The 27,057-nt window shown below is 46.0% G+C and overlaps 1 protein-coding gene and 1 pseudogene across 1 annotated transcript in view; both read left to right on the top strand.

Annotated features, from left to right (window-relative positions):
* Positions 1–27,057, top strand: part of PHT4;5 (phosphate transporter 4;5) — a 167,265-nt gene that overhangs the window by 89,025 nt on the left and 51,183 nt on the right. Inside the window, exon 7 of the mRNA XM_086774931.1 lies at positions 12,696–12,754. Within this exon, the coding sequence (XP_086631057.1) occupies positions 12,696–12,754 (59 nt within the window). The remainder of the gene's footprint in view (positions 1–12,695; positions 12,755–27,057) is intronic.
* Positions 20,524–26,859, top strand: LOC147618496 (uncharacterized; annotated as a pseudogene).

Below are 27,057 nucleotides of genomic sequence, written 5' to 3'. Positions count from 1 at the left end.
CTCATCAGGCAATATGATTGCTTGCCTAATATGGCAATGGCAAGTGCACACGCTCCTGACAAACAGCTCCCTCCAGGCTACAAAGGGCGATGAATGGCTCTCTAGAAGACTGAAATTGCTCCACGCAACAACAACAACAACAACAACAACAAAAAATAAAATAAAATAAAATTAAAAATAAAAAAATATTTGTACGGTATCGTACGAATCCGTACGGTACGGCAGGGACGTATGGTTTCAGTCGTACGACGTACGTATGGTCTGGGGCTCCTGAAAATGCGCTTGGTGGCACCGTCTCTCTAGCATAGCCAATGCTGCATATCCTCGTGTCAATCTAGCTCTGGCTGTCGAACCCATGGTGAAGCGCGTGACTACTGCAGAGAAGGTAACCCCTAGGTACCCGTATGATGTCACCACCTCCACATGACGTCCTGCGAGAGTGAATGTCAGCTGACTCCTGCCCTGTCTCGATGTATGAAAGACCATAACCTTGGTTTTCCCAAGGTTCACAGTAAGACCCCTGTGTGTGCAGAAACCATCGAGTGCATGTAGATGTGCTGTAGACCTCCTGGAGACTCAGACACCAGTACAATATCATCAGCATAAAGCATAATATGTACTGAGGTACCTGCTAAATCAACTCCATCTCCGCCTCCCCGTGTAATGAAGTCAGCCACCTCATCAATGTATAACCCAAATAGCGTGGGGGAAAGTGGGCATCCGTGCTTTACACCAATGGTGCTAGCAATAGTCTCGGACATACCTCCTGGGCATCTGACTCACCCAAAAACTTGCTCATATAATGCATAGATGCCCCATGTCATATCTGCTGGTATGCCAAGAGACTGCAGGCGCTGAAAGAGCCTCTCTCGTGGTACTGTGTCAAATGCCTTGCGGAAATCCACAAAGCAGCAATAGAGCTTTCTCGTCCTCACTCTAGCCTAATCAATCATACATCTCAAAGTGAATACATGGTCAGTGGTAGAGAAAGCTCTGCCTGCCCTGATGAGCGTAAACCTGCTCGCTCAGCATATAAGCTAAGCTCTTGCTCCAACACTGCACCATAGAGTTTGGCCAACACGTGGCCAACCATAACCGTCCTGTAGTTGCTCGGATCGAGCATATCCCCTGTTTTGTGGATCGGCACAATGGTGTGCATCGTCCACTCCGCAGGCAAACGCTCTGCTAGTGCCCTGTTAAATAGGTGTGCAAGAAAAGGAGCCAAAGAATCTACTGCATATATGAGATGCTCACCCTGTAGGCCCATATGGTAGGTGGCCCGTCCATGCTGTAGGCGGCGGATAGCTTCCTTTACCATCGAGTGGGTAACGAAGCTAGTTGTGGTAGGTCGAGGCTCCTGTGGTGGCTAAGGTATATGTGGCTGCTGTGGGGCGTGGTATAGGCCCTCTGCATATGTGTGCCATGTGTGTGGGTCTGCAATAGGTGTCGGTGTCCGGGGCTCTCTTAAGTGCCGCCATGAGATAGGGCTATCTCTACTCATGAAGAAATAGAAGATCTCTAGCTCCTGTATTTCTGAGAAGGCCCGCCTTTTGCGGCGAGTAAGTCTCCTCATCTCTCTCCTCGACTGCTGCTCTATGATGGCTCCCAAGGCTCTGTGTATGCGGAGCCGTGAGTATAGGGCTCTACACTCGTCATCATACCATCTATTCTAGGACAGTCCCAGATCTCGCAGGCTCTCTTGAGTGGACACGATGTGGGGAGCTTTGTAATGCAGCCGTGTGTAGGAGTGATGCCAACTGGGCTGTAATAGTATCCATAGGTGCGAGGGGATCCATAAGTAGGAGCCCATCCTCTACTTTGCCAGTGTATATGTCTACCATGTCATGTGTGAAGTAGATGGTAGTGTGTGGCGTCGGTATGTGGGGGGCTGGTGATACTGGTGATCCGGCTAGTGAAAATGCCATGTATGATCTGCCCCAATAGGACGAGGTGGAATGGAGAATGAGGTGACAAGCTGTGATGCCTCCAAAGACCCCATAATGTAGTCTACCACCGTGCCTCCGGTCCGTGTATGACCCCCATGTGGGAAGCATGTCAGCCCTCCTGATCCCGGCCACTGTAGCATCCTGTTATAAATAACGAGACGATTCCTGGCTCCCAACTCCAGTAAGTGGTCCCCATAATGTCCTCTGTCTTGTCTAGTGTCCTTTGATGCCCGACTAGCTCCTATCTCCTCTGGATCCACAGGGTGGAGGATCTCCATGTCATCATTGTCATACACCTCACACTGTCTGCTTTGTGTGTGGGCACTGAAGTCACCCGTAAGAAATACTTCCCCTAGTGTAGAATAATGCATAATCTCCTCTGACAGACAAGTGTATGGCGAGGCTCCTGTCTCCTCCTCTTGTGGCATGTCCTCTGTAATGACATAGGAGGATCCTGATGGAGGAAAATAACATAGGGCTATGTATATAACCCTGTCCTGTGAGAGCTGTAAGCTGATCCACATGTATTTGGCCTCTGGATCCTGTGCTACCACTCTCAGTCTCTCCTGTAGCTCCACCTATGAGACAAATCAATGTACAACTGTCAATGTCTTTTGGATGTCCAAAAAAAAAAGGACAAAATGAACATGAAATAAAGTATGAAAGTACTGAGCTAGTGGGGGGATGTGATGGATGGAGCACTACTGCTAGAGGCTCAATATGCAACCTATATGCGTAGGGTATACAAGAATGCAATGCAGATCTGTCTAGCTCCAACCAGTACCATAATGGGGGTGTAATATGTGATACATAGGCGATGGCGAGACAAAAATACCTCGGAGCATGATCTTCGGGTGTGAGTGTAAGTGAGCTAGCCGCTCTTGGATATGGTGCTGATATCGAGCACAACCACTCCTTCGTGCGGGGCTCCTAGAAGTGTGCTTGGTTTGCTTCACACCTACGGTGCTAGCAATAACATGAGATAGCTCCCCAGGGCATCGTATGCGCCTGAGGATCTGCTCATATAAAGCATATATGCCCCAAATCGTCTCTGATGGGATCCCCAATGACTGTAGGGGCTGGAAGAGTCTCTCTCGTGGCACCGTGTCAAATGCTATGCGAAAATCCACAAAGGAGCAGTATAATCTCTTCTCCCACGTCCTAGCTGGTCAATCAGACATCTCAAAGTGAATATATGGTCAATAGTGGAGAAAGCTCGTTGGAATCCAGCGTGCCCTGGTGCTCGCAGTCCCTCCTCCTTTGCATATGAGCTCAAGTCTGCCTTGAGCATTGCGCCATAAAGTTTGGCCAATGTATGACCAATCATGATAGTCCTGTAGTTGCTGGGGTCTAGCATGTCTCCCGCTTTGTTGAGAGTGAGAGAGGGAGAGAGAGGGGGAGAAAGAAAGAAAGAAAGAAAGCTGTATTAACGTCTGCTAGAGGCCAAACTTGGCCTATGAGACAAATCAATGTACAACTGTCAATGTCCTTCGGGTGTCCAGAAAAAAAAGGACAAAATGAACATGAAATAAACTACGAAAGTACTGAGCTAGTGGGGGGGGGGGTTGTGATGGATGGAGCACTACTGCTAGAGGCTCAGTATGCAACCTATATGCGCAGGGTATACAAGAATGCAATGCAAATCTGTCTAGCTCCAACCAGTACCATAATGGGGGTGTAATATGTGATACATAGGCGATGGCAAGGCAAAAATACCTCGGAGCATGATCTCCGGGTGTGAATGTGAGTGTAAGTGAGCTAGCCGCTCCTGGATATGGTGCTGATGTCGAGCCCGTATCCAAACGCGTGACAACATGGGGTCATACTTACAGACAAATGCATGACAGCGTGGGGTCTGTCAAACCATATACAAAATTCACATGGCTATATGGAATTGCAATGGAACTCTATGGTCTAGACCAGGAGGTTTTGTAGAGACTTTTATAGGGAGAGAGATTATCTTTTACAGAGATTCACTGAAGCTCTGATAGATGGCTACTCAAGGTGCCTGTTTATGCTTGGGAGTCCGCTGTTATAGAGGGCAACACGCAACACTCAGGGAAGGGGGGGGGAGTTTGCGTGGTTCGGGAGGAGTAACATGCTTGTTTTGGCTTTGTATGCATAGGATTAAACTTTTTGTTGTGCAACATCTCTTTGCGGAGGGATGGCCTCTGGAGAAAGCAATATCCGATAAAAATCTGATGCAATACTCCTCACCTTATCCTTCTCAATCTGAATCTTTCGGAGTGAGACCTGCAAGTATCTTACACATTCCCTACTATGGGTGGGCCCATGTGCTGAGAAGAAGTGTTCGTTGCATTTGCCACTCATCTGTACCCAAAAGGCCTTGTTAGCATGAGATGAGAACTCAGCCTAGGGGCCTTGCCTATCCATGGCCATTTCTAACCATAGTTCTCACGATACGAAAATACGATACCGACTGGGAATTTTTGGTACGATATGAAACTTTGGGATACCGTACGATTAAATATGTTATAAAAAAAAACACTTACAAACTATGGAGCATTAAGCTTGAATGTGAGGGAAGGTTTGGGGGGGAGGAGTCTACAATGCTTGAGGAACCAGAACATGGAGATGTGTCTCTCCTAGTTGGATCTAGAAGAGCCTGGATGGGTAATGTGTTACCAAAGGTCTCCCAGTGTAGCGTTTATGACTGAGGGACCATCCTTGCACAAATACGTGCAGTGCATCTAGGGTGATAGGTTTAGGGACTCCTCTATAGATCAAAATGGCCCTGTCCAAATCTTCTCCCTCATACATAACTTGAGGATCTGACTGTCTAGCCTACCTATACCAGGGATCTCCAAGTGATGCAATGTTGCAGTCGTACGTACGTACGGATCGATCCGTATTGCACGGATCTACTGTTTGGATCCGTACGCGTACGGATCGATCCGTACGTTTATTTATCTTCTGGTGCATCGTCATCATCATCATCTGATGAGGAGTTTTGACTCTTAGATCACGTTTCGTTGCGGAGTCTAGACTCTGGACTAGCCCTTATGGGCCTTTTGAGGACATTTCTATGATGTAGTGTTGCAGCTTGCTATGTAGTATGTGCATTGTATTCAGTTTGTTTTGATGCATTTGCAGCCTTTTAACATGGATGAGAGTCGAGACTTTTGTTGTGTAGACACTGATTCATCAGTTTATATAGAGCTAAGAGTGGTGATTGGTGATTGATCTCTGATTGAAAACTGGTTTTAGTATCTGATGTTTGATTTCTGAAGTAACAAGTTTTACAACTTGCGGCAAGGGTTTTGTGATTACTAATCAAATGCGTATTAGCAAAGACCTTATTAGATTGTCTTGTAGGTCTCTCTCACAATCTAAAATGTATTTGGATCTTTTTATGTGTATTTTGATATGAAATGCCATATAGATTGATATTTTTTACATTGGTACGTATTTTTACGTACACAAAAATTTTATCTGTACGGAACAACATACAAATACGTACAGTACGTACACATCAACTATGAAGTGATGTAGCAAGATTCTCTCATCCTACCAATCAAGTGTACACTACTAGTCTACCTTGCCAGATTTTTTAGGTCTCTCAGCAACCCCATATGGAATACTGAGTGGATACGAAAGTTGCGAAGTATTGCGGGCCTTTGTGATCTTCGTTTTGAGTAGGATTTCTATTTTTTTTGAGCATTTGGAATTTTTTCCTCAAGGTTTGGGGGGGCGGGGGTTGAATATCATACCGTACGGTACTATACCGTATGAACTGTACGGTACGGATAGGTTCGTACCAGTATGAGAAACAACCCTGTATGCAACTCTACTCTAAGTGTAGATAAGAGGTACAGGATCCAAGGAGATTGTGGCTGCTTCTCGTGTTCCCTCTGAAGTGCAGCAATCCTGCACCTTATAGCTCTTTCCTTTTCGTGTGCTTCTTGTTTCTTGTCCAAAGCAACACACTGATAATACTGGCTGGTCCTCTCCAAGCCCAATGCAACTCTCTATCGAGGGGTCGGGTTTGTCACATGACCTGCAAATCTCTTTGATCTCATGTGAAATCTCTACATCCAAATAGACAGTAGGATACGGACATGGGGGGATGTGAGTCCTGGCCTCCTTGAGGCACACAACCACCGGGCAATGATCTGACTTGGTGGTGCCAGGCATGATAGCAATGGTGCCTCCTCTATCCAGGCCCCAATTGTATCCAAATAGAAACTATCCAATCGTGCAAAGATACATCTATCCCAGCTTCTGTGGTTATGCCCAGGAGTATGATAGAGATGGGCGTCCTCTGAAAGTCATCCTTTCTCTTATGTCCCCATGAGAGACGACACACCACTGCTAACAGAACGTTTGTCGAGACAAAGCCTTAGGCTGTGTTGTCTGAGAAGCGCGTTTGGGCTGCCTCCTATTACCCCGAGCCCTAGGGCAATCCCTTGCAAAGTGCCCCTGCTAGTGACATACACAACATTGGTTAGGGCTACCTGCAATCTTCATATGTTGCTTCAACGGATCATTAGGAGATCTTGGAAGAAACAGAAAGTCATCAATAAGTTCATTGTCATGAGCAAGCACCATAACCCTGGGGACCAACATCTGCCAAGGCAGTTACCTCGTGGGTGGCAGAGGTCAGCAAGGTAGAGATAAGGGGCACCTATAGGACCAGCCAAAAAGCTGACCCAATGGTCTCCAGCGTGGACCAATACGCATGTGGAAGACCTAGGGATCTGAGTGTAAGTGGAAAGCGGTTCCAGTCTTCTTCAATAGGGTCAAAATAGTTGGTGTATGGTAGGAAGAACATCTTCCTCGGCCCAATGGAATGGGCTGCCCTTCAGCACCTTTGAGGCTGCTTCCTTAGCATCGAAGTCCACCTCTCCCAAGTAGCTTGACATCTTTGAAGTAGAGTGCAAAGTCGGAGAGCAATGCCGCAAGTACCCAATCACGGGCCCGGGCGGAGATGGGACGGATGTGACCCGAAGATTTTGGCAATGAGGTTTGTTTGTCTTTTTCGATCTCAGCGAAAAGGGTCACAAGCTCAGCTTCTGTAAAATTAATGGTTCGCGTGGCGGGGGAGGAGAGAGAAAAGCAGGTAAGGTAAGAAAGAAAAGGCGTGCCGTGGGTAGAAGAGGAGCAGAAAAGCAGAGCAAAAGGGGCGGGAGAAGAGGAAGGTGGGCAACGATGCAGCAGAGAAAGAGGCAATGCGGGCAGCGCGGGAGGAGGTGGGGGCAGCGCGGGCAGCAAAAGCGTGAGCAGGAGAAGCTGGGGCAGTAAGTCCGAGCAGGGCAGAGGGCAGCGGAAGAAGAGAGGGGCAGGCAGAGAAGGGCGCAGGTGCGAGAGGAAGGAGAAGTGGAGGTGTGCGCAGCAGCTCATGTACGGGGAGCTTGGTCTTACATCGTACCGGGTCATTAGAGATTTCTTCAGTCGTCATTCACATCAGAACCAACTGCCCACACTAGCAGTTGATGTCACCAGCTTGGACATTTCCCAGTCTGAAAGGTGGACTCCAAGATGTTTAAATATTTGGAAAGTACAAGCTTTGGGAATGGGGGATTATCCTAGAATACAAAGGACCACACTCCTAAAATTTAGGAGAGTTGCTATTTTTGGCCCGACTCCGATGGAAATTCTGTTCGTGTCATTACATCTGGAATTGAGCAGATACCAAGAGTTGGCAAAGTGCCTATGACAGAATGTCTACCAGTTGGGATATTTTTAGAGATAAAGTTTATGGAAGGACCCATCTCTTAGATTGGGACATGTGGCAAGGAGGTGGACCAAAGTGAGACAAGTGGCCTGACACTTGTTAGAAAGTGGATCAAAGTGAGACAAGTGGCCTCACACTTGTCACTTCAGCTATTGTGTGGCTCTCCACTTGTCATTGTAGCCTTCTCTTGCCACTTTAGCTCATGGGAGGCCCAAATCTATAAATTGGAGCCCTCTCTCTTCATTAATAGAGGCTCTCTTGCTGCACACTAGCCTCTACCATCGTTGAAGGTTTCTCTAATGATGGCTACTCTCTTTCTCTCTCTCTTGAAGGCTGCCCATGAAGAATACCGGCTGTTGGGGACTGTTTTGGAGGCTTCCATCGCGAAGAAATACTGAAGGCAAGGGTATTCAATCATTTATTATGATTTCTAGCCATTGTATGTGTTGTACCAGCATTTGTACTTGCTGTACCTGCTGTACCAGCCACCGTACTGGCTATACCAGCCACCGTACTGGCTGTACCAGCTTTTGTACTTGCTGTACCTGTTGTACCAGCCACCATACTTACTGTACCAGCCACTGTACCTGCTGTACCAGCCACCGTACTTGCTGTACCAGCCACTGTACTTGCTGTACCAATTTTTGTACTTGCTGTACCGGCTGTACCAGCCATTGTACCTGCTGTACCGGCTGAATGGAGAGTTGTACTTGCTGTATCCTTTCTATTGCATGAAGACCCGTGGTTTTTGGGGAAGAATCAGTACCCACACGGAGGTATATGGATCATATTGTTGGCTCGGCATTTCTACAGCCAATGTTGCGGCTCAGTTGCCTTGTGTTGGGCTGTGTTATGGCATTTGTATATGGATAATCCGGCATCTCCCGTGGGGAGAGTAAGGCCCTCAAAGCTTGTACATGATATTATTCTCCTTGGGTAATAAAATACTCCAAGGGGGGGGTCGGCCCATTCCGGCCTCTATGCGGTGTCACACGTGCAAGCTCCATTTTCAGCATTTATGGATGTTTTGTCCAGCTTTATGTTTTATGCAAAGTGATGATGGATATGTGTTAAGGCTGTGGCCATGTTTAAATGTTTTAATATGCATTGATGGTATCAACAAGTGTGTCAAAGGCCCTAGTCTCCCGGGCACCCGCCACGAGTTACATTGGTATCAGAGCATAGGCTTTCTTGGAAGCGGAGGCTTCCTTCTATCAATAAGGAAGAGAAAAGATCTGGAGTGGAGACCACACTTACCATCATTGCTATTCAGCCACTTCAGAGCCTATGAAGCAAGAGCATGAGCAATAGACAGCTTGGTCTAAGGATTTATGAATTCACAAAATTTATCTTGGAAGTATGGAGTTGGCTTTGTGTGCACACGTTTAGCACTCTTTCCATATGGATATTGCGGATTATATTATCAAGCTTAAAGGCAAGCTATATGGAGATATATCTCGGGATATTTTAAGGATATGGTGAGGAGATATTTCTTTTGGCTTCATGACCAACCTGGCAAAGAAAAGCTAAGTATACTTTGAGTTTGCAAAGTTGGTGCGTTGGCTATTTACTATGAAGTGTTTTTGATGTTCACTAACCCTTGTATAGCTATGCAAGGAGAAAGGTGTTGTTGTTTGCCTTGAGATGGTTTCAGGGAAACATTGTTTATGGCTCCCTTTAATGGGATGAATTCTTTTCATGGCTCCCTTTAATGGGATGAATTCTTTTCATGGCTCTCTTTATTGGGATGCATTATATCTATGGAGATTTCTTTCTTAGACGAGATTTATATAGATATTGGGCTTCACAAGCAATTTTTATGGACGAATCTGTCCGAGTTTATAGAGAAGAAATCTTTGGATATCTCATGGATATGATGCTTTTATGGATAAAGTCCACCTCTACTCCAAGGTGTGTGGTTAGCACGGAGTATGTGGTAAGAGTTATGGTATACAAGGATTATCGTATACAGGTGTATGGATTCCTGGACTTCTTTTCTAGGAATTTGGATCCATCCTCAGGTTTATGGATTATGTTTATGGCTCCCTTTTACTGGGATGGATTATTCTTTTTGGCTCCCTTTATTTGGGATGCATTGGACTTATGGAACTCATGATTCACATACCCTGTGTAGTGTTCTCTTGTCCTACGTGCTCTCTTGAAGATTGTTTCTACCATGTGAGGGTGGAACAATAGAGAGCAGATGGAAGGGAACATGGGCACTTCAAAGGGTAGTGACAAGCACAACATACCCTGTGTAGTGTTCTCTTGTCCTACGTGCTCTCTTGAAAATTGTTTCTACCATGTGAGGGTGGAACAATAGAGAGCAGATGGAAGGGAACATGGGCACTTCAAAGGGTAGTGACAAGCACAACATACCCTGTGTAGTGTTCTCTTGTCCTACGTGCTCTCTTGAAGATTGTTTCTACCATGTGTGGGTGGAACAATAGAGAGCAGATGGAAGGGAACATGGGCACTTGAGAGGGTAGTGTGAGTTGGTAGCCGAAATGCCTACAAACTATTGGTGGCCGAAATGCCTATAAACTATGTGTAGCAGAAATGCGTATGGAACACCAGGTTATCTATGCCTGCGAGTGATTGTTTTCAGGACTCCTTGTTTAGCCGCGCTGTGTAGTATTTCTCTTGTCCTAAGTGCTCTTCAAGATGTTGCTACCTTGCTTGGTAGAACATAGAGCCAATGGTAGAGAATATGGGCACTGAAGTCGGGCCGGGCGTCGAGGCAGCTCCTTGGTGATCTACATGGATTATGATATCTGGACTTATGGGACTATTTTGTCTCGCCCATTTACTTGGGACATGGATTATGATATTTGGACTTATGGGACTGATTTGTCTCGCTCATTTATCTTGGGACATGATTATGATATCTGGACTTATGGGACTGTTTTTGTCTCACCCATTTATCTTGGGACATGATTTTGATATTGGTATTATGGAGACTTATTTAATCTCACCCATTTCTTTGGGACATGGATTCTTCAGTTATATTGGATTTTTTGAGATTGTCTCGTCTCGCCCAATCGATGGGACATGATTATATCTTGAATATATGGCTTGAAGCTTAAAGTTGCAGACAACTTTTAAGAAGTTGGGGAGGATGTCACCAGCCTGGACATTTCCCAGTCTGAAAGGGGTCTGGTGGACTCCAGGATGTTTAAATATTTGGAAAGTACAAGCTTTGGGAATGGAGGATTATCCTAGAATACAAAGGACCACACTCCTAAAATTTAGGAGAGTTGCTATTTTTGGCCCGACTCCGATGGAAATTCTGTTCGCGTCATTACATCTGGAATTGAGCAGATACCAAGAGTTGGCAAAGTGCCTATGACAGAATGTCTACCAGTTGGGATATTTTTAGAGATAAAGTTTATGGAAGGACCCATCTCTTAGATTGGGACATGTGGCAAGGAGGTGGACCAAAGTGAGACAAGTGGCCTGACACTTGTTAGAAAGTGGATCAAAGTGAGACAAGTGGCCTCACACTTGTCACTTCAGCTATTGTGTGGCTCTCCACTTGTCATTGTAGCCTTCTCTTGCCACTTTAGCTCATGGGAGGCCCAAATCTATGAATTGGAGCCCTCTCTCTTCATTAATAGAGGCTCTCTTGCTGCACACTAGCCTCTACCACCGTTGAAGGTTTCTCTAATGATGGCTACTCTCTTTCTCTCTCTCTTGAAGGCTGCCCATGAAGAATACCGGCTGTTGGGGACTGTTTTGGAGGCTTCCATCGCGAAGAAATACTGAAGGCAAGGGTATTCAATCATTTATTACGATTTCTAGCCATTGTATGTGTTGTACCAACATTTGTACTTGCTGTACCTGCTGTACCAGCCACCGTACTGGCTGTACCAGCCATTGTACTTGCTGTACCAGCTTTTGTACTTGCTGTACCTGTTGTACCAGCCACCGTATTTGCTGTACCAGCCACTGTACTTGCTGTACCAGCTTTTGTACTTGCTGTACCAGCCACCGTACTTGCTGTACCAGCCACTGTACTTGCTGTACCGGCTGTACCAGCCATTGTACCTGCTGTACCGGCTGAATGGAGAGTTGTACTTGCTGTACCCTTTCTATTGCATGAAGACCCGTGGTTTTTGGGGAAGAATCAGTACCCACACGGAGGTATATGGATCATATTGTTGGCTCGGCATTTCTACAGCCTATGTTCCGGCTCAGTTGCCTTGTGTTGGGCTGTGTTATGGCATTTGTATATGGATAATCCGGCATCTCCCGTGGGGAGAGTAAGGCCCTCAAAGCTTGTACATGATATTATTCTCCTTGGGTAATAAAATACTCCAAGGGGGGGGTCGGCCCATTCCGGCCTCTATGCGGTGTCACACGTGCAAGCTCCATTTTCAGCATTTGTGGATGTTTTGTCCAGCTTTATGTTTTATGCAAAGTGATGATGGATATGTGTTAAGGCTGTGGCCATGTTTAAATGTTTTAATATGCATTGATGGTATCAACAAGTGTGTCAAAGGCCCTAGTCTCCCGGGCACCCGCCACGAGTTACAGTTGAGTCCTCCACCCCAAAGGGGTCCTCAATGGTAGAGCTCAATCTATTTTGCGGATCAAACATCCCAACCAGAGCATCACGACCCTCCACTGGCAGACAGATGCTGATCCAGGTGGTTCTTCGACGCCATGACATGCTTCCATCATAGAGGCCATATATTCTTTCGGCCATCAGATCCGTATTGGTTGAGGAGGGCATCATTATTAGTTGATCATGACTAGTTTCTGCCATATAGAGTCACATGCTGATATCACATCTGTATACACTAGTGATAGTCCTTTTTCCTTTTCTCAGTTTCTTTTCCATGCCTCAGTATACCCATGGTATCATTGTACCAGTTATGGTCTCATAGACCCTTGGGATGTTTGGTAGATGTTAATGTTACTTTCTTTTCTTTCTTTTCTGCATATTCCAGCGTCTGTGGACACACACACACACACGCATGTTCTATCTATCTATCTATCTACGTATATAAAGGCAGGTCCTTATAGAGAAAATTTTCTCTTTTTTTTCATAGGTGCATTGGCTTTATATCTTCTACAATGGGAGAGGGACAAAGACGGTCTTGGGTTACAGGTGATTCAAGATTCTAATTCTTGTTTTGTCAAAAACTAGTATGTATGTTAGTTGCTGGTCTCTACTACTTGTGCAGCCAATTAATGTATCAATTATGCGCAATTACCAAATTGCAATATTTGGGAATTGCCAAGCTAATTGAGTGTATCCAAACTAGGATGCTGTCCTGTCTCATCTGGATCAAGCATTCCATCCCACCTCACATTTTGTAGCTGATTTGCAGCTCATTTTCTCCATACAAATGCTTTGTTTCATCTGATCACATGTTGAGATACAATATAAGGTCAACAGAGGTTATTATGGCTTGCCTCCTCCTCCTCGGTGCAGCTTTCTTCTCAAGGAGTGGAGGACTGATGGTATGCATGTTACCCAATTGATGACATTGCTTAGGATCTCCTTAGATACAGAAGAAAATAAGCTGCTGCTTTGACGAGTTATGACCTTTGGCAGCTTTATATCCACAGAACGTGGGCCCAACCAATTACCCTCCCATCCAGGATGAGCTTGTACAACGATCACTTTCTGACATAAATGAAAGAGGGATTTACAAACATGCTTAAATACCTAAAGAATTCACATGTCATATGCATTGAGAATATCTTTAGGGCAGTTTCAAGTCTGAACACAGCGGTTGCATGTAGAGGCAGTCCTCTAGGTGGAGTTGATGGTGGAGGCAGGAGCGTGCCATACTTCATTTTCAAGTGTACTTTGAGGTTGGAGGGAGCTTCCATTGCTTATTCAGGGAACGATTTTCCCTTGTGCCTAGGGTCATTCAGTATGATGATGAAAAATGTGTGCCCCTTTTCTTACATGAGATTTGTAGACACAGTGAGATTATTGCGTTTACACACTGGCTGTGTGATGGACACCACACAGAGACTCCTCATTCTTTCTTTCCAGAGGTAGGGCAGTGCAGGGTAGACAAACTAGACGATACTCCCTCCCAGGACCATCATATCAGAGCCAGACTAGGACCACAAGGGACTCATTTCAAGATATCCTGGAGACTTGCAGCAGCATAGAGACCAAGAGCCATTGTTCTACACTCATTACCCAGATGGCAACATGGAGTACAGCAGGAGCCCCAAACACCGAGCTCACCAGGACAGATACCGATCTGAGACCTTTTTTCCCCAAGAAAAGATCCTTCTATTAGTGAAAAGAAAGGGTCTGCATGATGCAGATTATAGAGGTAACAAGATACAAATGGTCCTTAGACACTCTGCCATTTAGTGGGAGGCATCTGAAAAAGGACTAATCCACTGCTTGAGACGAGGCAGGGTGCCAACCAAGGCTGCATTTAGAACACGTTTTTTATTATTGAGGACGTTTTGTACTTGGTAACGTTTCATAATGTTTGAAACTCCAAAACCTTTTGTGTTTGGTTGTTTTGTCGGTTGTTTTTTCAAAAGTGTTAAGTACTGAGCGTACGAAACATTTTTCACCTTTTTAATATTAAAAACGTTCTGAATCTGGCTTTGCAACCTTACTAAGGTTCAAAAAAAAGGATAAAATTCTTCTACTCACCATAGTTACCACGGAACGTTGTTCCGCCTTCCTGGAACGCCGGAACGCCGTTCCGGGCGAAGGCACGTTCCCGGAACGTCGGAACGTTCCCCAAAAAAAAAAAAATGGGGTGGGTGTGTTTTGCTTGCAGAAATGTATGTTCATGTCTTGGGGGAGCAAATATTAGGAAGCATATTTGGCTATCCGTATACAAAAAGTTACATTTTTTTGTGTCATATGCTGACATGTCATATGACGTGGCGTTCCGTGACGTTCCCGATCCGCTCCCGTTCCTGTTCCCGCTCCTGTTCTAGCATCCGACGTCCCCGGAACGTTCCCGTTCCGCGGTAACTATGCTACTCACGCGCGTCGTTGTCTCACACATCCTGCGGACTGTCACAATTCACCTGCTCACAACCTCCTCACACAGCTCACGGAGTCATAGGTACTCTCTCCCTCCCTCCCTCCCTCTCTCTTGTCACCCCTGCTTTGATGTATGCTGCAGCAATATGGGCATCTGGGCTCGTCACCTCTGCATGGTCTCAGATAGAGAGGCCTCAGATTCTCATGCTCTCACGGATGATCCGCAGCAAACCCTCCGTCCCACATGACATTGTCCGGACGGAGTTTGCTGCACCTCCTATGCTAGTAGAGGCCCTCTTTGAAGGGAGAGAGTTAGGGTTTCACGTGGGAGACATACACACAGAGAAGAAGGGAGAGAGAGAGAGAGACATATGGGGATAAGTCAACTCATAGTACGAGTGTGTGACTCCCCTATCACACATGTATATTTGCTCTAGTACACATGGTGCACTTAGTACATTAAAAGTACTAAGTGTACTATGTACTATAAAACTTATGGGCTTGTACACACTACAAGGGTGGGCATAATGCCTTTACCCCAACAACCTCCCACTTAAAGGCAAAGTGCCCTTAAATGAAGGAAAAGAAAAAATCAGCATGTACATGATAATATACAAGGCCATATCAAGGCTGAAACTGGCCTCATCCAATGCCCATCAAGTGTCTGCAATGAGCAAACCGCTCTGGAGGCAAACTCTTTGTCAACAGATCAGCCGGGTTGTCATCCGTATGAATCTTGACAAGCTGAATTTGCTTGTTCTCTATCACCTCTCTGATGAAGTGATACTTCACATCCACATGCTTCGTCTTTGCATGAAAGACAGGGTTCTTTGCCAACTGGATGGCACTTTGACTGTCACAATGCAACAATGGAATATCCCCTGTATAACCCAAATCAACCACTAACCGAGATAGCCATAATGCCTCCTTGCAAGCCTCTGTGGCTGCAATATACTCGGCCTCTGTAGTAGATAAGGCAGTGCACTTCTGCATCCTGGATATCCATGACACAGCACCTCCTATGAATGTAAACACATGACCGGTAGTAGACTTCCGGTTATCTGGATGACCAGCATAATCTGAATCCGTGTAACCATGCACTGATGCATCCTGTTTGCCAAAGCAAATGCACATATCCTGTGTGCCCTTCAGGTATCTCATGACACCTTTCACTGCTTCCCAATGCTTCTTGCCAGGTTTGGCCCTGTATCTAGAAACCACTCCCACTGCAAATGCAATGTCCGGCCTGGTAGCAACCATGGCATACATGAGACTGCCACAAGCTGAAGCATACGGAATCTTGGCCATATCAGCCCTATCACTATCCGACAGTGGGCTGTCCATAGCACTGAGTTTCACATATGGAGGCAAAGGAGTACTAGTCTTCTTCCCCCCATCCATATTGCACCTCTGCAAAACTTTGCCAATGTATTCCTTCTGAGACAAATACAACACATGCTGATTTCTGTCCCAAAGTATCCGCATACCCAAAATGTGATTTGCATCACCCAAATCTTTCATATCAAAGGTCTGATGCAGCCTCTTCTTCAAGGCATCCATCTCTTTACGAGATTTCCCGACAATCAACATATCATCAACATACAAGATGAGGATCAATAGACTGCCATCCAAAGCTTTCTTGGTGTATAAGCAGTGATCTATGTCACTCCTCCTGAAATCCTCGGATTTCATGAATGTATCAAATTTATGATATCATTCCCTTGGTGCCTGTTTGAGCCCATAAAGACTCTTTTTCAGCTTGCATACAAGCTTCTCCTTTCCATTCACTGCATAACCCTCTGGCTGTTGCATATATATCTCCTCATGGAGATCACCGTGAAGAAAAGCAGTCTTCACATCCATCTGAATCAAATCCAGATCATCATGAGCAACCAAAGCTAATACAGCTCTAAGTGTGGTCATTTTTACCACTAGAGAGAAGCTCTCATCAAAGTCCACACCATATTCCTGCTTGAAGCCCTTAGCCACTAACCTGGCTTTGTATCTTGGCTTTGCGTCATGTGCAACATTGAGCCTGTAAACCCACTTGCATGGCAAAACCTTCTTGCCTGTAGGCAAATGCACCAACTTCCATGTTCCATTTTTGTTCAGAGAATCCATCTCTGACTTCATAGCACACTCCCAAAGAGCCTTGTCTACCCTCTGTAAAGCCTCCTTATAACATGAGGGCTCCCCACAGTCAGTGAGCATCAAGTAGTCAACCCCTGGAACAAACCTGTCAGGGGCTTTGGAGGGTCTTGTGGACCTCCGTACCCAATGACCATCATTTGCAGGTTGCTGTCCAGCCTGCATATCACCTATTGGTGGCTCCTGTTCCATGCCATATGGTTGAAATATCATGCCCGGTATCTCCTCTAACTGTGGGATATCCATAAGGATATCTTCTGCCATCTTTGGCTGTCCATTTGGACCATTTTCAGCACCATTTAACGGCTGCTTTTGTTGCTGTAATGGCTGATTTACAGCCCTTGGTTGTTGTCCATGATGTCTTTATCATCAAAGATGACTCTGCCAGGCTCCTGTTGCCTTGCAGGCTCCTTATACATGCATGTTTCATCAAAAAAGACATCATTACTGCGTATAATCTCTCTATTCACTGGATCCCAAAGTCTATACCCCATTTCACCTCTGTCACCATATCCTAGGAAAATGCATTTGTGAGACTTAGGATCAAGTTTGGTGCGCATTTCCCTGCGTATGTGCACGTACGCAACGCAACCAAACACTCTCAAGTGCTTGTATGACGGAGGCTTCCCTGTCCATACTTCCTCTCGCACTTTCCCACCAAGCCTCGTGTTAGGTGACCTGTTTATAAGATGAACGGCTGTCATAACAGCTTCAGCCCAAAAACCATGAGGTAACGCAGCATGTGACAACATAGAACGGACCTTCTCCTGAATGGTCCTGGTCATCCTCTCTGCTGTCCCGTTTTGTGGAGGATCATAAGGAGAAGAGAGCTCCCTCTTGATGCCTTTAGCATCACAAAAGTCCTGAAACTGTTTGGACATATACTCTCCACCATTGTCGGAACGCAAAGCCTTCAGTGTTTTGCCAGTTTGATTCTCAACAAGAGCAACAAACTTCTCAAACACTGAGAATGCACAAGCTCTAACTGAGCATCTTTCTGTCCTAGAGCTTTCTTGTGGGGGCACTGGAGTTGCCTGCCATATATACAATGCTCACAAAACTGAAAACTTGAGAACTTTAGAGAAGGCAAGTAACCAAAACGAGACAATTGCTCCATTCCTTTGACACTCATGTGTCCCAACCGGCTATGCCACATAGAGATTTCCGGCAGCTTGGTTGCATTTACATTAACATGGTGACAAACACCAGCATGCATGAAGTAAAGAGTGTCCACCTTAGAGCCTCTGGCAACAACCAGTGAGCCCTTACTAATCTTCCACTTTCCACGACCAAATGTGGTAACATAATCAGCATCATCAAGCTGTCCAGTAGAAAGCAGGTTCTTCTTGATCTTAGGCACATGCCTGACATCATGGAGCATAAGCTGTGAGCCATCTGAAAACACAAGCCTCACATCACCTCTGCCAAGAATCTTGCATGCATGGTTGTCACCCAAATAAACTACTCCTTCATTGCCAGCAGTATACCTGACAAACAAATCTCTGCAACCTGTGACATGAAAGGAGGCACCTGAATCAATGATCCACGAGTGCATACCATGACCATCTCCTGCAAGAAGTGAATGGGCATCAAGTGAAGACGTGAATAGGACTTCATCCTCACTGTCACCTGCATTCGACACATTGACTTCTTCAATCTTGACTCCACTTTTGCCCTTTGGCTTTGCATCTTTGGCTTCATCTTTGTCTTTGTCTTTTCCTTTGCCCTTTTCCTTTTGATCATTCTTCCATTTGTAGCATTTCTTTTTGAAATGTCCTTTCTTGCCACAATAATGGCATTTCAAGTCCTTTTTGGAGCGGGACTTGCTCCTTCCCCGTTCTTGGCTTTTACCACTTTGCTGGGATCTCCCACGTGCATTCATTGCATTGGACTTTCCAACAGAGTTGTTCTTCCTGTTCATCTCCTCTTGAAGGAGAGTACCCTCCACATCTGCATATGACAGCATAGCATTCGAATTGCTAGTGGCTGTCCTGAATGTGTCCCAACTCTCTTGCAAAGCGCATTAAAGAAAGGTGGCTTTGAACTCATCGTCCATTGCCAACTTTTGATTGATGACCTGGCTGACAACACCATTAAACTCATTTAGATGGGCTGTCATAGACGCCCCTTCCTTCATTTGAAGACCTATGAGTTTCTTCAACCAATACACTTTGCTTGAGGCACTTTGCTGGGTATACAAGTCCTGCAATCTTTGCCACATTCCCCAAGCTGTCTTCTCTTCACGTATGCTGAAAAGTAAAGTGTCTGACACAGACAACATGATGGTGGATCTTGCCAGCTCATCCATATCTTCCCATTCTTCAGCAGTAAGAGAAGCGGGCATTACACCCCTTTCTTTGATGGGCTTGTGCTGCTTCTTCTGGATCAACACATTATAGCACTGGGTTTGCCAAATGTCATAATTATGTGAGCCTTCAAGCTTCTTGATGTGAAGCAATGAAGAGCTCTCACCTGTGGTTGCCATAGCAATATGCAACCTTTGACACAGTCAATGCCTGACTCTCTGCAAGATGTGCAAACACTGCACCAAAGCACACAAAGTGCTCACAGTTGTTCTCCCAAAGTTTATCTCCTACTACGGAAGCACGAATGCAACTCTACTCCCACTAAATGTGATAAAATCACCAAAATCTGGTTGCTGCAGATTTATGACAGCACCTTAAATGTGCTTTGTTCCCCTTCCAAAGTACTGTACAACAGTACTAAGTACTCACCAATGATGTACCAAATCTGTACCGGCAAGTACAGCAGCTGAAAATGAGCCTTTTCCTCACTCAAATCAATGTACAGCCATGCCAAAACTTGTACAAAGTTGTACCAAATCTATACCAGCAAGTACAGCAGCAATAAATGCTCTCCTGGCTGTCCAAATGAGTGAAAATCAGACCTTGACAGTACTCACCACTGCATACAACAGTCCCGGACAGAAATTGAGCAAAAGCCCCTTGACTGCAAGTGGATTTTTGAGAATTCAAGGCATAAAAGTCTTCCTTGCTGCTTTGCCAAGCTCAACAAGCACAAAATCTTGAAAAGCCCCTTGATTCAAGATCAATTTCTGATCATGAATGGTACATTAATGCACATGAAGGCATCCAGAGTCTTCACAATGCTTTCCCCTGGCCACATATACATCCAATACATAAAAGCCCCTTGATTTACTAACACATTGAGTGCTTGACAGGCATCAACACATTGCCCAAAGCATCAAATGCCAGTGCCTGCATGCAAATCAACCCAATTGGCTCAAAAGCCCTTTGATGTACACTGCAATTTTGCCCCAAATGTGAGATTGCTCACATCATACACCCGGAATGTGACCAATGTCACCCAATTGTTGCCAATTGTGCTCAAATCTGAGCAATTTGGACCTGTACCTGCTCAATTGATGAACATGGACATGCAAAATCCCAAAAAATTGAAGCAAAATACCTCAGACAATTTGTGATTTTTGTTTCAGAAAGGGAGGAGTCGTATTGCTCTGATTCGTGAACTGATGATGCTGCTGCTGTGTAGGTATTGAGAGGGCAGCTGTATTCGTGCAGGTTGGCGTAGATAGGCAGCGCTAATTAGGGGGGCTGGCTATGAGCTGGCAGGTAGTGGCGAATCAGACCCACACACGGCAACACTCGTGGGCGGGGTATCCTGGCGATGGACAAGTCCAACGCTATAGAGGCACTGTCGGAGGCACCTGCTCTCACCGAAGCTGGCGGGCTGCACACAGATGGTGGCAGGTTGTGCTCGCCCAGCCTGGCTTCGACGGCTCGCTCGTAGGCGTGTTCGCCTGAGTATGGACGCCCGCCTGCCTGCATGCGCGTATCCGCCCAACGCCTGCGTGCGCTTATTGACCACCTGCCTGCGATTGGTTCAACAGCTCTGCGCACAGGCGACCAGCGACCAATGAAGAAAGGGGAAGAACGCTACGGCCCTGCCCGTGGCTCTTCAATGCTGCGCGTTGCCCTGCACTGGAGGATATGGTGTGTGAAGCGAAAGCTACTACCTCCACAGTCAGCTACAGAGGTGAAACCGGTGGCCTTTGCAGTTGGCGTCAAAAAATGCCTGTGGACACGCACCCCTGCTTCTTCAAGCAAATGCTGCAGTTGCAATCGCCATGGCTCTGATACCAGTTGAAGGGAGAGAGTTAGGGTTTCATGTGGGAGACATACACATAGAGAAGAAGGGAGAGAGAGAGAGAGACATATGGGGATAAGTCAACTCATAGTATGAGTGTGTGACTCCCCTATCACATGTATATTTGCTCTAGTACACATAGTGCACTTAGTACATTAAAAGTACTAAGTGTACTATGTACTATAAAACTTATGGGCTTGTACACACTACAAGGGTGGGCATAATGCCTTTACCCCAACACTCTTCCAGACGATTTGCTTCATACAGAGGATCAGAGATATGCCATCAGATCGACTCTCACATAGAGCTTTTGAGGCATCCAGGCAGAGAGTGGAGATAGGAGATCATGGTATTCATAGATGATACAGTGGCTCACTCAGCATGGTCGCGACATAGATCACCTGCCACCTTTCCAGTATGATTGATATACATGCACCACACATCCAGCTCTCTCACAGCGAGAGGAACAGAGTCCTTCGGCAGGATTTATGGCAGCGATACACTCAAGAGACTTGGATTACACCCTGTTAGCCTCTACCACACATCCAGCTCTCTCACAATGAGAGGAACAGAGTCCTTCGGCGGGATTTATGGCAGCGATACACTCAAGAGACTTGGATTACACCCTGTCAGCCTCTACCGCTGAAGATGCTATACTACAGAGATCAGTTTATGCGTGTCTCAGTGGATGGATTCATACAAAGACCTGGATACATGGATGTGTACATGCCTCACAGTGCCCAAGTGGCGATTGAGCAGCTCAGAGTCTCATCACACGAGCTTGAGATTGCGGCAAGTAGGGCAGCACGGATCCCCAGAGCAGAGAGGATATGCAGACTATGCCAGGAGATAGTTGAGAGTGAGGAACATTATGTATGCAGATGCAGAGCATATAGTGTCATTAGAGAGAGATACACCACCATCTTCAGTGGACATCCCTCACTACGCCAGATCATGGAGTCCGCAGACCAGCGTAGATTTGGCCAGTTCTTGTTAGAGACACAGTGCCACAGAGAGACACGGATATGGACTCATACCACAGGGAGAGGTGGGCGATAGCTCTAGGTCACTGATTTCTTCCAGAGATCTATCCCAGTGCCTACCCTGACACAGGAGGGGGTTACACTTCAGCGTGCTGCGGACCTCGAAGCCAGACGGAGACCAAGAGCACCAAGCTACCAGACTCCCAGACTACATCAGAGGGAGATCACAGAGATACAGACTCGACATCAACACCATATCCAAGAGCGGCTAGCTCACTTATACTCACACCCGGAGATCATGCTCCGAGGTATTTTTGCCTCGCCATCGCCTATGTATCACATATTACACCCCCATTATGGTACTGGTTGGAGCTAGATAGATCTGCATTGCATTCTTGTATACCCTACGCATATAGGTTGCATACTGAGCCTCTAGCAGTAGTGCTCCATCCATCACCCCCCCCCCCACTAGCTTAGTACTTTCATACTTTATTTCATGTTCATTTTGTCCTTTTTTTTCTGGACATCCAAAAGACATTGACAGTTGTACATTAATTTGTCTCATAGGTCGAGTTCGGCCTCTAGTAGACGTTAATACAGCTTTCTTTCTTTCTCCCATCATCGCAGGACCACCTCGCGCCAGTTCAGTTTTACCACCTTGAGCACCATGTCACAGTGGCCCATGAGGGATGTATTAGGGTGATATGAGAGCTCTCTGCTCATGTACCTAGATCAGATTTTAAAGTTCTAAGTTTTTTGTTATCCTTCTTTATTACTGTTTTGTACCTAGGATGATGTACCTCATGGATATGATGTAACCTTTTGGTCTCATAGGTCATTTTGGTCTTTTGAAGACGTTAATACAACTTTCTTTTATTTCTTTCTTTCTCCGACTTTTTCTTTCTTTGGTACGTTGATGAGTGTCGTGAGACACGGGCATAGCTACATCGTGAGATTGCCATTGGGACTCACACACACAAACAGGCCAGGATGATCTTTTGGCACCTTGTGTGGAGGAAGAAATGAGCCTACCTGGCTAAGTTAGAGGAGATCTACCAACTCTTCCTGGGGAAGGACAGCAAGAGGGCATGGAAGATGTTTCAGGAGAGAGAGCCTAGTACTCCGATTACTGCACAAGAGGCATGGCATGCTTATGCTAGAGAGCTGTATGATGCACCAAGAGAGCCCCCCACCCCCCTCCACTGGGAGCTAGACCGGCTATAGCAGCACCTTTTTTACTATGCGGATGGTGGTAGATGTGATAGACAGGTTATAGAATGGAAAAGCACCGGATCATGATGGGCTAGTTGGAGAGCACTTCTTATATGCGCGTGATACTTTGGCTCCGCTGATTGTACATTTTAATCGTGCCATTTGTGAGGGTTTCTCGGCAAGGTGGACAAAGCATACCATTGTACCACTCTTTAAGAGTGGGGACCCCATGGTACAAGGCAACTATAGGACGATCATGATTGGTCATTACTTAGCCAAACTATATGGCTCTATGTTGGAGTTGGGAGCTGAGCCGCTGGGCAGAGAGGCATGGTCACCGAGCACACGGACAGGCCGGCTTCAGAAGAGGATTTACTACCTTGGATCACATACTCACACACTTCAGGCACTTATTGAAGAGGGCAGGGCATAGAAGAGAAGGCTATACTGCAGCTTTGTGGACTTACGCAAAGCTTTCGATACCGTACCACGTGGCACGCTTATGCACAGATTGAAGGACATTGATGTACCTAAGGATATGCAGTGGGGGATATATGCTTTGTATGAGTTTGTGACAGGCAGAGTCCGAGCTCCAAGCGGACTATCCGATATGGTGACCAGCACGATAGGGGTGAAGTAGGGGTGCCCGCTATCACCCACCCTCTTTCGATTGTACATTGATGTGGTCTCCGATTCTGTAGACAGATTGGGAGGCACAGGGGCATGCCTGGCAGGGGTTTTGATACCCATCTTGCTATATGCAGATGATATTGTTCTAATCTTAGACTCTCCGCAGGGATTACAGAGACATTTGGAAGCATTACAAGCATTTTGTGGAGATAGAGATCTGACCGTGAACCTTGGGAAAACCAAGGTTATGGTGTTTAACACCACACAGGCATGGGTGACGACAGAGTATCAGTTCACTTTCCGAGGGGCACAGGTTGAGTACGTCAAGTCATATGTCTATTTGGGAGTTACTTTCACAAGACCGCGTTTCTACCTGAAGGAGGCAGCACCAGCTAGATTAGCTGAAGGGCGTTCGGAGCTCCAATTTGGGGGCCTAGCATACATCACAAATCTTAGAGAGGGACGGATGAGGGATGGAGGCATATAGAGAGACCATTGACTACAATGATTGCCTGCATGATTCGGAGCAAATCATCAGTACCACATGAGATTGTTCGGGCTGAGTTGGGTGGAGCACTAGTAGTGACCGAGGCCCTATTCCAGGTCGTTACCTCTTTACAGCGGCTATGGGAGCTCCCTTAGTAGAGGTACTCCCGATTGGCATTGACCTCATCCATACAGTTGGTAGAGGATGGAGATACTCATTGCTGGTATGCTTAGATGAGATCATGGTTTGAGCTACATGGTTTGCGGATAGAGGCACTCCCACCCTTTCAGTATAGCTTGGATTGTCAATTTTTGGATCTCAACTGCTTAGAGCAGAGCAGAACTGCGTGATTAGGATGAATATCGGCACAATGGACACAGAGAGGGCATGGACTAATCCCCTTGAGCCCTTAGGCAAGAAAATGGCTCATTACAAGAGCCATTTTCTGCACCTCTCACAAGATGGTTTTATCACCCATCCAGCGTACATGGATGTACACCTATCACATGGGATACGTTGTGCCATTGGACAGATCCGGACCTCATCACACCAAATGCAAATTGAGACAGGGCGATATGTGCATCAGATCTCGGATGACCGCATTTGTTAGCTATGCTACCAGGAGGCAGAGACAAAGGAGCACTACATTTGCCGATGTACAGTCTATTATGAGATTCGAGGGAGATATCACTGCCTCTCCCGAGAGGGTTTTGGGCCGTTACGTAGGGTCATGGAGTTTAAGGATCAGAGATGCTTGGGATTGTTCCTACTTGAGCTCAAGAGACATAGAGAGACCCTCTGGCAGACAGGAGACCGAGCCATGATGTACCTATCTGATCTAGGTACATGAGTAGAGAGCTTTCATATCACCCTAATACATCCCTCATGGGCCGCTGTGACATGATGCTCAAGGTGGTAAAACTGAGCCGGTGCGAGAAGGTCCTGCGATGATGGGAGATTATGGCCCGGATCCTCCTGTGGTGGCGTGGCTGTAGACGAGGGCCATGGGGTCAGGGGCATCAAGCTTTGCATAACTCAGTGGCTCTGTCGAGTGTAACACCTCTCGGCCAAGCTTCTACACTAGCCTGTGGTCCGGGTATGGTGGGTGGGTCCGTTCCTCGCAGCGTAGGTTTGGAAGAAGTCGGTGAGAGCTCTTCGTGCTGGTCCTCGACCAAGTACCGCTAATTCCTCGACCAAGTACAGCTAATCTGATCTCACTAAGGACTCCTTGTGTCTACGGAGATCTAGAAGAAAAAGTCCCAGGCATCTCTGATCCGGGAAGTCCATGATCCTGGATAGTGGTCTGAACCCAGCTTGGAAGAGGCAGTGGAACCTCCCTCGGATCTCATTGTATACAGAGCATCGGCTTATGTAATGATCTTTGCCTCGGGCTCTATGTGATAGAGCTGTTATATCTTGTCCTCTGGTGCGGCTGCCTTGGACCCATATCTGACAGTCTCCACTCTTAGCTGGTGGGCAAGGTGCGGATCTGGCCGATCGCACATCTCACCCCAAAAGATAGGTGTGTGTCCATGTAACATGGACGGATGATGAAGCCCTCCTTTGTTAGGCATAGGAGGTGATCTCTGTAGAAGGCCATCTTCGTCCCCAATGGACGACTAGGTGAACTCCATGTCCTCTGAGAATCGAGTTATACAATGTCCTTCTTGATAACCTTGTTCCACTCTATGCGGTTGAGAGCAAGAGACCGAGGACTCCAGGGCTAGCCAGGGGTATCTATCTAGTGGAAGCTCCCATAGCCTGTGCGAGGAAAAGAAGATCCAATCTAGTTTTCACGGGGTCCAAGAAAATGGAATGAAAGAAGATCCAATCTACAGGAGTATCCTGCTAAGCTGTCACAAAGATGCTAGGAAGCTTGTAGCAACAAAATTGAAAAAGATGGAGGCTCGGGTTGTAGAAATGGAAAGAAAGCTTGCTAGGATGGACGAAGTGGAAAAGAAAGTAGATCTCTTAGAGATGCAAGTTATTCTACGTAACTTAGTGGAAACTTGGGTCAACACTTAGGAAGGGAGGAAGATGAAAAGAGATATGGTGCCTCTAGTCAACCAGGAATATTTTGCGTTGACCAAAAAGGGCTTGCTTGGAGGAAATGTAAAGATAGTAACCTCTTTGTTGAGGTGAAAGCGCTTATCAGTAAGATGAAGGTTGAAGTGGATGAGTGTCATATCTACCTGGAGGCTCTCTCGATTGCCATTTGCAAGGAGACAAAGGTATCTGGTCAAGAATTTGTTGACTTGATGAATGTGTACTTAGATTGTAATGAGTCAGTACACGTGTCTTGGGATAGAGAAGAAGGCAACTTGGAAAGCCTTCTTGAGAAGGCCAGAAATGGCCTCATTGAATATAATGGCAGGAAGTTGAGTGGTTGGGTGTTGAAAATGCTGAGAGATATTTCAAGGAGGCAAGGTCGGAGGGACCTTGGAATATTAGATGGGGAGATCATACCCAGTCTTTAATTTCTTTTAGGATTTGATGGGTTTTTTGTGAACGATGCTCCATCTTATAAATGTAATGCGGGTATAAATTGCATCTTCCCATGAAAAGCAATTTGTTTTGTTACTGATGTTTTTTAAAAGATGAAAACTGTGCAGTGCTTGCGTAGTATTTCTCTTCTAGCCTTGTGAACATGTTGCCTCATGGTAGAAACTTTATTATTGTTGATGGACATTGAGTAAAGGCTATGAAAAGAATAGTACACTTATATGACATGTACTGCACTTTCTATTTGACTCTTCTAGAATCTGTCTTGATACATTGAGTCGAAAAATTGAGTTTGTCCCAAAAGCTACATAAAATCTGCAGTA

The sequence above is a fragment of the Cibotium barometz genome, chromosome 35, assembly GCF_041138505.1.
Source record: "Cibotium barometz isolate CiBa-2024 chromosome 35, ASM4113850v1, whole genome shotgun sequence".
Taxonomy (NCBI): Eukaryota; Viridiplantae; Streptophyta; class Polypodiopsida; order Cyatheales; family Cibotiaceae; genus Cibotium; species Cibotium barometz.
This window is presented reverse-complemented; position numbering and strand designations above follow the sequence as displayed.